A 14,501-nucleotide genomic window follows, 5' to 3' on the forward strand; every position below is an offset into this window, starting at 1 on the left:
AAGAGGGGGGGGGGGGTGTATTCAGTTTTTTTTTTACGAAAGAAAACTAAATTGTTTGTGGTGAATTCTGTTTTTATATGTACAGTATTGCATGTATGCATAGTTATTTCCTCAGCAGAGTGGCATAAGATTTGATGGTACTTATTACAATAAAATAATAATAAACAAAAAAAATATTTTATGTGATCTTAAATGCATATCTGTAATTCTTTAAATGAATGTGCAATCATTTTCTGTACACCTGTGACTCGCTGCAACATTATTTAGAAAACCCTATTATTCACTTTTGTTCAAGTTAGATAATATAATGAAAAGGATTCTTTACTCGTATAATTAAAAATTTGGGGGAAAAAATTATATTAATTATATCAGTTAATTTTAATTTAGTGAAATCAGATAATAAAAGAGACTCACCTGTTTAAGGATGCCAGCTGCCATTTCATGACCACAGTCAAAGATCACATGAAACTCTTTCCCTCGTTTCATTTCTTTAAGAAGGGGCTTGGCATCTTTTGTTTCTGCTGGTAGCTGCCGGATTTTTAATCGGATGTTGTAACGAGATGGAGCCTTGATGAGCTCCTGTAATCTAATCAGACCTAAGTGGGAGAGAGACAGAGAGCGAGAGAATATGAATAAGGCTATTACAGAATTACAGGAATAGTTCACCCCAAAATGGAAATTCTGTCATCATTTACTCACCCTGATGTTGAAAGACATTTTATCTTTCATGGAACACAAATGGACAAGTATTGTTTATATTGTCGCCAAATATTGCTGCAAAATAACCTGCTGTGATGAGTCTGAATGTGACAAATTATATTTGTTTATTACCTTTATTTCATGGAGGATTGCAGCTTGAACGATCCGAAAAAAATCTCCTTTTGTGTTCAGTGAAGAAAAAAGTCAGATGACATTAAGCTACTAAATGATGACAGAATTGTCATTTTTGTGTGAAGTATTCCTTTAAATGTACAACAGAGCATCAGAAATATCATTCGGAGCCATCTATATAAAAGCTCCATTTCATTTAATCCTTATCTTTCTAATTAGAAAAACATAAGAAAGCCATACGGATGGATGTTTAAAGTCATAATATTTTTTGGGAAATGAAATTGTTAAGCTGCATGGCCCCTATCTATCTCTCTTCTAACTCTCTTGCTCTCTTCTCTATTAACTACATCCCAGTGAAATGTTGGACACTCCTGTCAATGAAATGCCACCTCCTAATGTAATGAAACATCACATTCACACTTTAAAAGGTCATCAGCTGAAAAAATAATGATATCTAGGTTGCCCCCAAAATCCCATCGCCCTCATTTACTTCACACAATGGAGGACTTATATCTTCCTAGTTACTCAACTATTCAAGACCAAACAAGAAACCATAGAGTTTGCGTCTTCCTGAATCTATTTCCACATTATTCTTGTCCCAAATACCACAAGACTGTAAGGTGTACCGTTTGTCATTGTACGATTCAGAAGGGTGAACCTGCGTTTACCAAGCCTCGGACTCTTCAGCATTATGTCACCAAAGTGTGGACACAAAAGATGGCCACTAGGACTGAGGGTGCCATTTGGAACAAGATCCTTATTTTCATTATACACACTGAACACAATTATAAACGGAACACTTTTGTTTTTGCCCCCATTTTTCATGAGCTGAACTCAAATTTCCATGTACACAAAAGGCCTGTTTCATGGCTGCCCACTGCTCCGGGTGTGTGTTCACGGTGTGTGTGTGTGTGTGTGTGCATTTGTTCACTACTCACTGCTGTGTGTGTGCACTTGGATGGGTTAAACGCAGAGCACCAATTTCGAGTATGGGTCACCATACTTGACAATACGTCACGACTTTACTTTTTACTTTTTTTTTACTTAAATCTGTGTTAGTGAGCACTTCTCCTTTGCCGAGATAATCCATCCACATCATAGGTGTGGCATATCAAGATGCTGATTAGACAGCATGATTATTGCACAGGTGTGCCTTAGGCTGGCCACAATAATAGGCCACTCTAAAATGTGCAGTTTTACTGTATTGGGGGGTCTGGGAAGGTCCGAAAACCAGTCAGTATCTGGTATGACTACCATTTGCCTCACACAGTGCAACACATCTCCTTCACATAGAGTTGATCAGGTTGTTGATTGTGACCTGTGGAATGTTGGTCCACGCCTCTTCAATGGCTGTGCGAAGTTGCTGCATATTGGCAGGAACTGGAACACGCTGTCGTATACGCCGATCCAGAGCATCCCAAACATGCTCAATGGGTGACATGTTCGGTGAGTATGCTGGCCATGCAAGAACTGGGATATTTTCAGCTTCCAGGAATTGTGTACAGATCCTTGCAACATAGGGCCGTGCATTATCATGCTGCAACATGAGGTGAAGGTCGTGGATGAATGGCACAACAATGAGCCTCAGGATCTCGTCATGGTATCTCTGTGCATTCAAAGTGCCATCAATAAAATGCACCTGTGTTCGTTGTCCATAACATACGCCTGCCCATACCATAACCCCACCGCCACCATGGGCCACTCGATCCACAACGCTGACATCAGCAAACCACTCACCCACACGACGCCATACATGCTGTCTGCCATCTGCCCTGTACCGTGAAAATCGGGATTCATCCGTGAAGGGAACACCTCTCCAAAGTGCCAGACACCACTGAATGTGAGCAGGTTTCCACTTAAGTCGGTTACGACGACGAACTGTAGTCAGGTCGAGACCCCGATGAGGACGACGAGCATGCAGATGAGCTTCCCTGAGACGGTTTCTGACAGGTTATGCAAACCGATTGTTGCAGGAGCTGTCCGGTTGGCTGATCTCAGACGATCTTGGAGGTGAAGATGCTGGATGTGGAGGTCCTGGGATGGTGTGGTTACACTTGGTCTGCGGTTGTGAGGCCGGTTGGATGTACTGCCAAATTCTCTGAAACGTCTTTGGAGACAGCTTATGGTAGAAAAATTAACATTCAATTCACAGGCAACAGCTCTGGTGGACATTCCTGCAGTCAGCATTCCAATTGCACGCTCCCTCAAAACTTGCAACATCTGTGGCATTGTGCTGTGTGATAACACTGCACATTTTAGAGTGGCCTTTTATTGTGGCCAGCCTAAGGCACACCTGTGCAATAATCATGCTGTCTAATCAGCATCTTGATATGCCACACCTGTGAGGTGGATGGATTATCTCGGCAAAGGAGAAGTGCTCACTAACACAGATTTAGACAGATTTGTGAACAATACTGTATTTGAGAGAAATAGGCCTTTTGTGTACATAGAAAAAGTCTTTGATCTTTGAGTTCAGCTCATGAAAAATGGGGGTAAAAACAAAAGTGTTGCGTTTATAGTTTTGTTCGGTGTATATATATATATAAGAAAAAAAATCTTGCCTGTGATGTAATTTTGCAAAATGTTACGTTTTTTTTTTTTTTTTTTCACCTTTCACAACATTTTCAAAGTGTAATGAAGTGTGTTCAGATGAATGTAAATCTGGCAATGTTTCAATATGCTGGTTTTTGTACATATCACAACAGTTTGGAAACAAATTGTCTTGTCTACAATTGTAAGTAGAGACTTTTTTTTTTTTCAGTGAGCCTATGTTGGTATTTTCTTTGCTGTGTCTTGTAACAAACTTCAAGGATTAATGGAAAAACATGTCGTTACCTACAATTTTGCTTCTATATACAGGTCCTTTTCAAAAAATTAGCATATTGTGATAAAGTTCATTATTTTCTGTAATGTACTGATAAACATTAGACTTTCATATATTTTAGATTCATTACAACACAACTGAAGTAGTTCAAGCCTTTTATTGTTTTAACATTGATGATTTTGGCATACAGCTCATGAAAACCCAAAATTCCTATCTCAAAAAATTAGCATATTTCATCCGACCAATAAAAGAAAAGTGTTTTTAATACAAAAAAAAAAAAAGTCAACCTTCAAATAATTATGTTCAGTTATGCACTCAATACTTGGTCGGGAATCCTTTTGCCGAAATGACTGCTTCAATGCGGTGTGGCATGGAGGCAATCAGCCTGTGGCACTGCTGAGGTGTTATGGAGGCCCAGGATGCTTCGATAGCGGCCTTAAGCTCATCCAGAGTGTTGGGTCTTGCGTCTCTCAACTTTCTCTTCACAATATCCCACAGATTCTCTATGGGGTTCAGGTCAGGAGAGTTGGCAGGCCAATTGAGCACAGTAATACCATGGTCAGTAAACCATTTACCAGTGGTTTTGGCACTGTGAGCAGGTGCCAGGTCATGCTGAAAAATGAAATCTTCATCTCCATAAAGCTTTTCAGCAGATGGAAGCATGAAGTGCTCCAAAATCTCCTGATAGCTAGCTGCATTGACCCTGCCCTTGATAAAACACAGTGGACCAACACCAGCAGCTGACATGGCACCCCAGACCATCACTGACTGTGGGTACTTGACACTGGACTTCAGGCATTTTGGCATTTCCCTCTCCCCAGTCTTCCTCCAGACTCTGGCACCTTGATTTCCGAATGACATGCAAAATTTGCTTTCATCCGAAAAAAGTACTTTGGACCACTGAGCAACAGTCCAGTGCTGCTTCTCTGTTCAAAAGTGGCTTGACCTGGGGAATGCGGCACCTGTAGCCCATTTCCTGCACACGCCTGTACACCGCAGGTCCCCCAAGGTCTGGAATCGGTCCTTCTCCACAATCTTCCTCAGGGTCCGGTCACCTCTTCTCGTTGTGCTGCGTTTTCTGCCAGACTTTTTCCTTCCCACAGACTTCCCACTGAGGTGCCTTGATACAGCACTCTGGGAACAGCCTATTCGTTCAGAAATTTCTTTTTGTGTCTTACCCTCTTGCTTGAAGGTGTCAATGATGGCCTTCTGGACAGCAGTCAGGTCGGCAGTCTTACCCATGATTGCGGTTTTGAGTAATGAACCAGGCTGGGAGTTTTTAAAAGCCTCAGGAATCTTTTGCAGGTGTTTAGAGTTAATTAGTTGATTCAGATGATTAGGTTAATAGCTCGTTTAGAGAACCTTTTCATGATATGCTAATTTTTTGAGATAGGAATTTTGGGTTTTCATGAGCTGTATGCCAAAATCATCAATATTAAAACAATAAAAGGCTTGAACTACTTCAGTTGTGTTGTAATGAATCTAAAATATATGAAAGTCTAATGTTTATCAGTACATTACAGAAAATAATGAACTTTATCACAATATGCAAATTTTTTGAAAAGGACCTGTACAAATATTATACAAATATAACTAGCTAACAGTTAGTATGTAGTATCAACTGTATTTACTATCCTGCTGAACACAAGACTTTGCTGGTTTACTGATCTTAGCTGGTCTTCTTTTTTAAGGTTGGTTTTAGAGATATGTTTTTGGCCTCTTTTTTTTAGCTGGTCAGGCTACTAGCTAGACCAGACGAAGAACATCTTGGTCAGGCTGGGAGACCATTTTAAACCAGGATTTCAACTGCCATACAATTTGTATAAAAAAAAGAAACTTGAGAAAGCTGGTGGTTTCACTGATTTGGCTGGTCAACCATCTGATCTCCCAGCCTGACCAGCAGACAAACCCCAAAAACCTGACCAGCCTAAGCATTTTGGCCAAGCTGGGAAACCAACCATCTGCCTGCTGTAATTTTTTGTTGTTTGTTTTTCTTTCTTTTCTTTTTTTTTTAACAGCAGGGCTGCAGCTTCTGTATAGCCCTGCCCTTGAAGTGCAGGTAAAAGCTCATTCTCAGATAATGAAATTATGAACCTTAACTCATAAAACAGATCCACACACTGATGCTGGTTTTTAGCAATTGCATCCTTTTTCATCATTGTTATGCAGACGTGAATATGCAAGAACTAAGAGGGCATTAGCCCACCAATCAATAATAATGGGTTATAAAACTTAATACTATATACAATAATGACATAAAATGAACAACTTTCAAAATGCACACACTGTAGCAGCATAGATTATTTCATTTGTATGCACTGATCAGATGTTTTTGATAGCTAATATGGCTTCCTGCGGGTCACTATTTGAGGTAGGTTTGCTCTACTACTCCTTTGCGTAAATGAAAAACTGTATGTGGTGATCTTTACTGATTGTGTCTAATACCTTCCAACCGTTTGTTGATTCATATTTAATAAAGCATATATATTTCATCAACTCAAACATATATTAAAACCCATCTAGAAGCCCCTGTTTATGCCCGTGATAAATATCCATGGAGAGGTTGCATCTTTCAAGTGCTCCCTGCCAAAAAAAATTGCCTGTCTGACTTGTAATCCTCTGCGGTTGTCTGGTCCTTTTCCAGAAGAGTGCTGCTATGAGCTAGTGATGTGAGATGAATGCTGCTTCCCTTTGGTGTTAATTGAAGAGGAACGTGAAAGCTGACTTCTGACTCAAAGCTCTGAACGCTCCAGACAGGAAGGTCAAGGTTAATGTAGCCTTGACTGTATTTATGCGTGACGAAATGTGTAGAACAAATTGATCGAGATTAAAATCAGGTCAATGGCACGACAAAATGCAAAGGTTTTGCACTTTGAAGAAACATCTACACCCCCGTTTTCCAATTAATATCATAAGCATTCTGAGATCTGGAAGGATATTTGAGAACTTCATCCTTTGAGGATAAAAGCCCCTTCTGTTAAGTTAAGATCCGACTTGGCTGTGATGGATCAATGAAACCTCACATGAATATCTGCGAGTGGATATCCGATGTATTCTTATGCATTTTGTTCAACTGATTTCACATCAGATGCTGGCTTTTTTTAACAGTCACTGGCAGTTTTTAGCCTGCCTTTTCGAAATAAATAAATAAATAAATCTTTAAAGGTTTTGGCTGGAATGAAATCATCTTTAGGTTAAATTTAACTATCATTTTACCCCAGGCATAATCGTCCACTCGTTTAAAAGCGCATTATTAGTTTAAATTTAGCACATAAGCAGTGAAGAGGCTCAGATTACAAGGGTTGCATTAAAATGATATTAAGACTATGAATTATTTTGCAGCAATAAAAATGGCAGTTTCAAAGCGCCAGTTATCAAAGCAATTATTAGGACATTACAGCAAAGCCCTAAAAAATTATGCCTGTTTGGAAACATGGCACTGCAGCTGTCTAAACAGTCTCGTGGCCACTGTTAGAGCATATGATGGGCTACGAAAAGCGCCACTGGACTGGTGCACTCAGGCAGAATAAATTGAAATGGATGAAATGGTTTGCTGAACGCAATTTGATTTTGCTATGTCGTTCATATAGTTGTATGCAAATCTGCACACTACTAAAATGTATTGGCACATCGGAGTGATAAAGAAACATATTAATGAAAATAAAAATAAAGCATAGGATAAGCATTAATGTGATAATGTAGGATAATGTATTAATGTACATTTTTTATTCATATTATGCAGAGATTTATGTTTACATTTGATTATTTTATTTTCGTAGTTTTTCATAACTGAACACTACTGACAGACCTACCTGAAAAAATGTAGAGCATTATAATTTCATTTGCAATTATGTTTTTATTGTATTTGTCCTTTTGCTTTTTTTTATCTTAAAAAGGGCAGTTGTGGCCTAGTGGACAGAGAGTTGGACTTGTAACCCAAAGGTCGTGGGTTCAAGTCTCAGGTCTGGCAGGGATTGTAGGTGGGGGGAGTGAATAACCTCAATACCACAACTGAGGTGAGACCCTTGAGCAAGGCACGAACCCCCAACTGCTCCCCGGGCGCCGCAGCAATGGCTGACCACTGCTCCAGGTGTGTGTACACTTGGATGGGTTAAATGCAGAGCACAAATTCCGAGTATGGGTCACCATACTTGGCCATGCACCACTTCCCTTTCATTTCATCACATAGCCTTCACCATACCTAGAGACTGGCATGGTTTTATTTCAGTTAGCCTAATAGCTGGTTTGATTTGCATTGAGAGATGATCTTATGGAAAGTACTTCATGCCAATCTCTAGGTATGGTGAAGGCTATGTGATGATGTGGGGCTATTTTAATTCCAAAAGCCAAGGGAACTTTATCAGGATGCATAGTATCCTGGATCCATGAAGTAACTGGCCTTTAAAAATAAAAATCTGCCTGCCTCTATGGGAATTTAACATAGGGGTGCCCAGACTTATGCACCCTGTATTTTAAGGAAGAACATTTATTTATTTACGATACATTATTCATTCACAAAGAAAATTGGTGTCCTTAAAGGTTGGATTTTTCCTAATTGTTTTAATTAAGGCATTAAGTTCAATTTCCAAAAGATGATTTTTTATTTCTCTTTTTAGTCAACTTTAGCATGGGTGTCTAAACTTATGCATAGCACTGTATATATGTGGGTCATTCCTGTTATAGTGACTTTTCTGTCTCTATGATTTACTTATATTTTCTCTAAAATAGTCACGTTTATAAGAAATTGCTTAAATTATACATATTAGGTCTACTTTATCATTTAAACAGATATAATAGACATTAAAAATATTGTTTAGTTTTTTTACGCACCTTTTTATTGATACATGCGTTCAGTTTTATCATGTCCTCAGTGCAAAGTAATCAACTTCCACTAGATATATAAACCATGAAATGATAAAAACCTCAAAATATTTTCAAATTACGTTATGGACTAGGCTAAACTTCATCTAATCTTATATATAAATCATGTGAAACTATATTTATTTTTTTACAATTTTATTAATTTACTGTGTCCCTAAAGTCATCTTCCAGCCTGTTAGTATGTACTCCCCCGCCTTCCAAAATAGACTGCAATTCATTTTCAGGAAGTGATATTGTTTATTTATTTCCGCTGGAATTCAAATGTACAAATGGAGGTAAGTGTCAACTCTCACTCCTAACATTTTGTTTAAGTTTTTGAAATGTTCTCCTGCTTGTCATACTCTTAAATTTCCACCCTGTTAGGCTATATTTTGGAGAATGTTTGTCCGTTCAAAAAAACATCTGACATAGATATAAAAGTTATGTTCATTTGTAGAAGGTTAGAGAGCTAAATGTTGATCACTCAAAAAACTACAGCTAATGTAGCTAACAATTTTCCAAATTCTAATAGAATAACTAGTATTTATTGTATACTGCAAATTAATCTACAGTACCTCCATAAAACCTTTGAGTGGTAATGTACATGAATACAATTGAATACGCTCAAAAGTTTTAGATCAGTATGTTTTTAAGAGAAGTCTCTTCTGCTCACCAAGGCTTCATTTATTTGATCAGAAATACAGCAAAAACAGTAATATTGTGAAATATTTTTACAGTTTAAAATACCTGTTTTCTATTTGAATACAATTTAAAATGCAATTTATTTCTGTTGGCAAACCTGAATTTTCAGCATCATTACTACAGTCTTCAGTGTTACATGATCCTACAGAAATCATTCTAATATGCTGATGAGCGAACTCAAGACCGCACACTCCTACAGCAAGAACAATCCTGGAGCGTGAGTGTCCGAACCCCGACACAAAACCAGAACTGAGTCTGAACAAGACAGGAGTGCCGGAATCTGAACACCACGCCCCAACATGAAACTACGGAAGTTCTAAGCGGCCATGCATTATTATAATTTTTCTGTCTTGTTTTCTCGTGATCACGACTTAATTTTCTCGTGATCACGACATAACGAGTTGTTTTGTGGTTATCTGGACATAACGAAAGTTGTTGATCTCAACCTAAAAAACGTATTCTCACGACGTAATTGAAGCTATCGTGAGAAAATCAGGGTCGCTATATTGTTCGACGATAAAGTTGCAGACCCGACAGCATCCTTCTCAAGTGTCGAACACTTATGTGTAAGTCGTGAATCACTGACAGACACAGAGCTAAAATGGCCGAGTATGAATATGCATGACAAGTATTCTATCATGGATCAATGTAGTCGGTCACACACTCAACACCTTCAATATTTGGGATGGTACCTATACCATATTTTTATTTTTATTATTTCAGTTTGAGTGAGTCCCTGATCAAAGTAAAAGCGAATCCGATCATCCATGATGCTGCGATGATGCTGCTTCTATAGCATTTTCTCATGCCGAATACACAGAGAAAATTAAGTCGTGATAACGACAAAACAACTTTCGTTATGTCGAGATCACGAGAAAATTAAGTCGTGATAACGACAAAACAACTTTCGTTATGTCGAGATCATGAGAAAATTAAGTCGTGACAACGACAAAACAACTTTCGTTATGTCGAGATCACGAGAAAATTAAGTCGTGATAACGACAAAACAACTTTCGTTATGTCGAGATCACGAGAAAATTATGTCGTCATCACGAGAAAACAAGACAGAAAAATTATAATAATGCATGGCCGCTTAGAACTTCCGTATGAAACAGAGCACGCAGACGAGAGAGAAAACACCAGAAAACAAGACAAGAAGGGAGCGTCAGGGCTCCGTCACAAAACCATGAATAAACTAAACCGAAGTGCCAGAACCCTGACAATGGGTTTATGTGAAGATTGTTTTAAGTTCACTTAAATTAAAAGTTATTTTTAAAGCCTGATAAATGTTGAATTTGATTGTAGTTATACATGTCATACATGTTATATGAAATTATGAATGCCTATAATAAATGATTGATTGTGATAAGCAACCACATAGCTATATTTGTATCCCTCCCCCAAAGCAAATCTGGATTTCATTTTTTGTATCGTTTTGAAACAATATTATGTAGGTGGAGTTCCACACATTACAGATGGCAAACCATGCAGGACAATTACGGAAAGTTCATTTGCTGTTAGAACCTGTTGACACTGGTGTTCCACCTTGTTATGCTCCATTCCACCCTGTTAGACAAGTCATTTTCAATAAAAATTTGAAAGCAACATTAAATGTTTGGCACACCTTTGTCTTATTGTGTGAGGTGAGGAGCATTACCAGCATATATACGTTTTTGAGCTAAATTTTTATATTATTTACCATACCGTTGGCAAAAATGGGCACAAAAAAGTACCTAGACATATTCTATTCATTAATAATTGTTTTGTTTTTGTTTCAAGAATAAAAAATACCATTATGGTATAAGGGAAATATACTATCTTATTATTGCTCATTATTGTTTAACATTTACATTATTAAAATTGTGTGATAACTATGTATATGTCCCTCATAGTGTGGAATACATTCACAGCGAGTGTCTGAACAATATACCCATAACTATTATTTTTTAAGTCACTGAGCTTAACCAGTATGTGTTCCATTTAGTTAAAAATGTCACTATTTTGGTAGAATGCTAAAAACATGAAAAGCATGTAACTTTTTTTCCAAAAATTATGAAGCCAAAATGTTACCGGATACCAGGAATGACCCTCATATATATAAAGTGAAGTCAGTTGATTAAAAGAAAATAGCTAATTAATCACACTTTTTTTTTTCTGAAATCCGCATCGGTCTTTTCGCGATGATTAAATGTTTCATTTTACTTATGAAATGCTTGTTAAACCAGTTTAAATTAAATATTGTATGTTTAAACAGTAAAATATGTTGTATTAGGAACTGTATTTAACGGAAATAAAGGCATTTAGGCAAAGAAGTAGTCTCGCGTAGCCAGACCTTCAGACTGACGGTTGAAGGTCTGGAATAGATGTCCGCTTTCATTGGCCAAGGCCCGCCCATGTCAAACAACCGACATGTCAAACAACCAATCATAGTTCGTTTCGTTTAGCGTCACGTTTCGGGGCGTGGAAATGTCGCCACAATAACAAACCGGTGAGTGAAGCTATCGGATGTATTTTAAAGATTCTATGCCGCGAAAATATTTCACAGACTTTTAAAAATCCAGCATTTAGTTGATCCTGATAAGCGTTCGTCATCACATTTGTAAACAAGACGGCTTTCTTCTTTCGTGAGAGGGTTTGGCGCGACGGCATCTTTCTTTCCCAGCGGACCGAAAATAAACGCGACACTCGCGTCTCCCGGAAATCCGGTTTAATTCAACCAGTCAGATGACGACTTCGACATTCCTGAAGTGTTTCCAGAAAAGCGTGCCATATGCAGCAGACGTTTAGCCAACATTTCATGGGCGTGACGTCTGAGGCAGAGGCTATAGAAAACCTAACTAAAGTAAAGTAATAATTATCAAAAATAATGAATTGCTTTCGATTATATACATATTTAACTGTCTTTTAAAGTTTTATGTGGGACAATAGGCTATTGCCATATCGAAATCCAAAATTTGAGCTTTTAGCTACCAATCGCTTCTAGACCTCAAAATGCGTTTTAAATGTCAGAATCAGAAAGAGCTTTATTGTGAAGTGTGTTTACAAACACAAAAACACAAGAAATTTGTCTTGGTGACAAGAGCATCCAGTGGAGAAAGTACAGACAGAGTGCAGACATGCAGATCATTTAAGGTAATAGAATGAAAATTAAGGCTAATAATAAACAGAATAGACAATACAATAAAAAAATAAGAACTATATGGTAATAAAAATATAGACAATAGAATTATGAATGTGCAAATGTTTTAGGAGGTTATGTACAAAATAGGATGCACAGAAGTATGCAAATACATATGTTGACAGGCAGGTTGTATTCCTTTACGACTATGTCACAGTGGTCATTTATAAATCTTTTCTTTTGGGGCATTAAATAACTTTTTTTTAACAGCTAATCTTTTCATTGCATGTCTATTTGTGAGCACTGTTCCTCTCTGCTGATGTGGTATGTCCATGAATTGCATATGCATAACCTATTAATGTGATTCCCTTGACACATTTAATAATTTAACAGCATTTGTTTTCTGCAATGCAGACACACGCTATGTTATGCGGCTCGCATTTTCTTTGACAACTCACATATCAAAGTATAAATTATCAGAGCTCTTTTATAGCTGACACATCCCGCTAATAGAGCTAGTTTTACTCAGTGCCGCAGTGGCACTTGTATATGAACTTTCTTTTTTTTATTCCTTTGTCAAACACTGTCCGTGTTGTATCTAAAGATACTTTACAGGCATTCCCTTAAGAACTTTATCATCCATGGATCCACTGGAAAATGAAAAAAAAAAAGTTTCTTTATATAGAGAAAAAAAAAATATTTAAATTATTATAATGTTCTTTACACTAAAAAGCACTGAAGGTTTCTTTGTGGACCCCAAAATGATTATTGTATGGCAACATTGCATAAACCCATTGGAACCTTTATTTTATTATTACTTTATTTTATTTTTTTAAGACTGTATTGCATGTGAAAAACATGCTTTGTGCACTGCCATTTATTTCTAACACAATATTGAATTTAACAGCTGAGCAGTGTTGACAGAGCTTTGTGTTGCAGGCTGCCAGTCCACTCCTGCCAATTCAGAGCTGAGCCATTAGGGAATGCCATTACAGCTATTGATTTGCTTGTTTGCATTCGTTCATGAAGTTGTTGTACAGCGTGGAAAGAAAGACTCCAGTTGTGATTCTGAGGCAGACCTTAGAACAGCCACCTCTCGTGGAATCAGTGTGTGAGCATTTAACTGTTATCCTGTCCATCATACTGTCTATCTTATTTCTAGCTGTAAAGTCAAAATGAATATAATTCAGCAGCTACAAATGATGCATGAGTAAATAAATACTTACATATAATTGATAGAATATTAAAGCAATAAAATTAATGCTATTGATTTTTATGGAAACCTATTCCTCCACTTAAGGAATAGAACATGCTTCGGTAAATCTATTCAGTAAAACTATTACGATAATGTCAAATTATGATATAATAAATCATAACTATGCTATAAAAGCCACAATTATGAGATACTATGTTGAAATTATGAGATAAATAGTTATGGCTTAAAATGAAATTGTGGCAAAAACAAAAAAACAAACAAAAAAAACTATTTATTTCATAATTATGAATTTTAATGTAATAATTTTGTAACGTGGGGTTTTGGGTTTCATGTTCATGTTTTCATGTCTTTTATTTTGGAGTTTAGCCACGGTCCCTGTTTGTGTCATGCTTCCCTTGCCGTCATGTATTCATGCCATTGGTTCTATTGTTCATTGTGTCATGTTCTGATTGGTAGTCTTAGTCATGTGTCCTGTCTCTCATTCGTTGGTCTTGTCATGTGACCTGTATTGTTTGCTATAAGTAGCGATCTTGTTGGCATTGATTTTGTAACCTGCTGTCGGTGAGTCTAGTTTGTTTTATGCCTCCAGTGGACTAATTGTTACAAATGTAATTTTTTTTTTATTTATCGAACTTGCCCTATTTAGTATTTTTTTCTAACCTTTAGTATGTATTTTTTGTTCGTTTTATCTCACAATTATTACTTAGTATCTCACAATTTCCTTTTTTTAAATCTCATAATTATGAATTTTAAGATCATAATTATCATATATGATGGACATGGGCTTCAAGAATTTTTGAACCAGTGTCACTTGTTTTGTTCCATAAGGATTTTACATTTTTGGAACCAATTGGTTGAGTGGACGATTCAGCAACTTGTCAGCAACATTTGTAGCTTTTCATTTAAATGAAATATGCAATAAATGGATTATTAATTGTTTTATAAAACAC

The 14,501-nt window shown here is 37.1% G+C and overlaps 1 protein-coding gene across 1 annotated transcript in view; it reads right to left on the reverse strand.

The window, feature by feature from the left end:
- LOC306877519 (glutamate receptor ionotropic, kainate 2) overlaps positions 1-14,501 on the reverse strand; it is a gene marked incomplete at its 5' end in the record, with an annotated part of 188,183 nt that overhangs the window by 118,174 nt on the left and 55,508 nt on the right. The window contains one exon of the mRNA XM_079429310.1: positions 415-596. Coding sequence (XP_079285436.1) covers positions 415-596 — 182 coding nt within the window. The remainder of the gene's footprint in view (positions 1-414; positions 597-14,501) is intronic.

The sequence above is a fragment of the Barbus barbus genome (assembly GCF_936440315.1).
Source record: "Barbus barbus genome assembly, chromosome: 12".
NCBI classification, from domain to species: domain Eukaryota; kingdom Metazoa; phylum Chordata; class Actinopteri; order Cypriniformes; family Cyprinidae; genus Barbus; species Barbus barbus.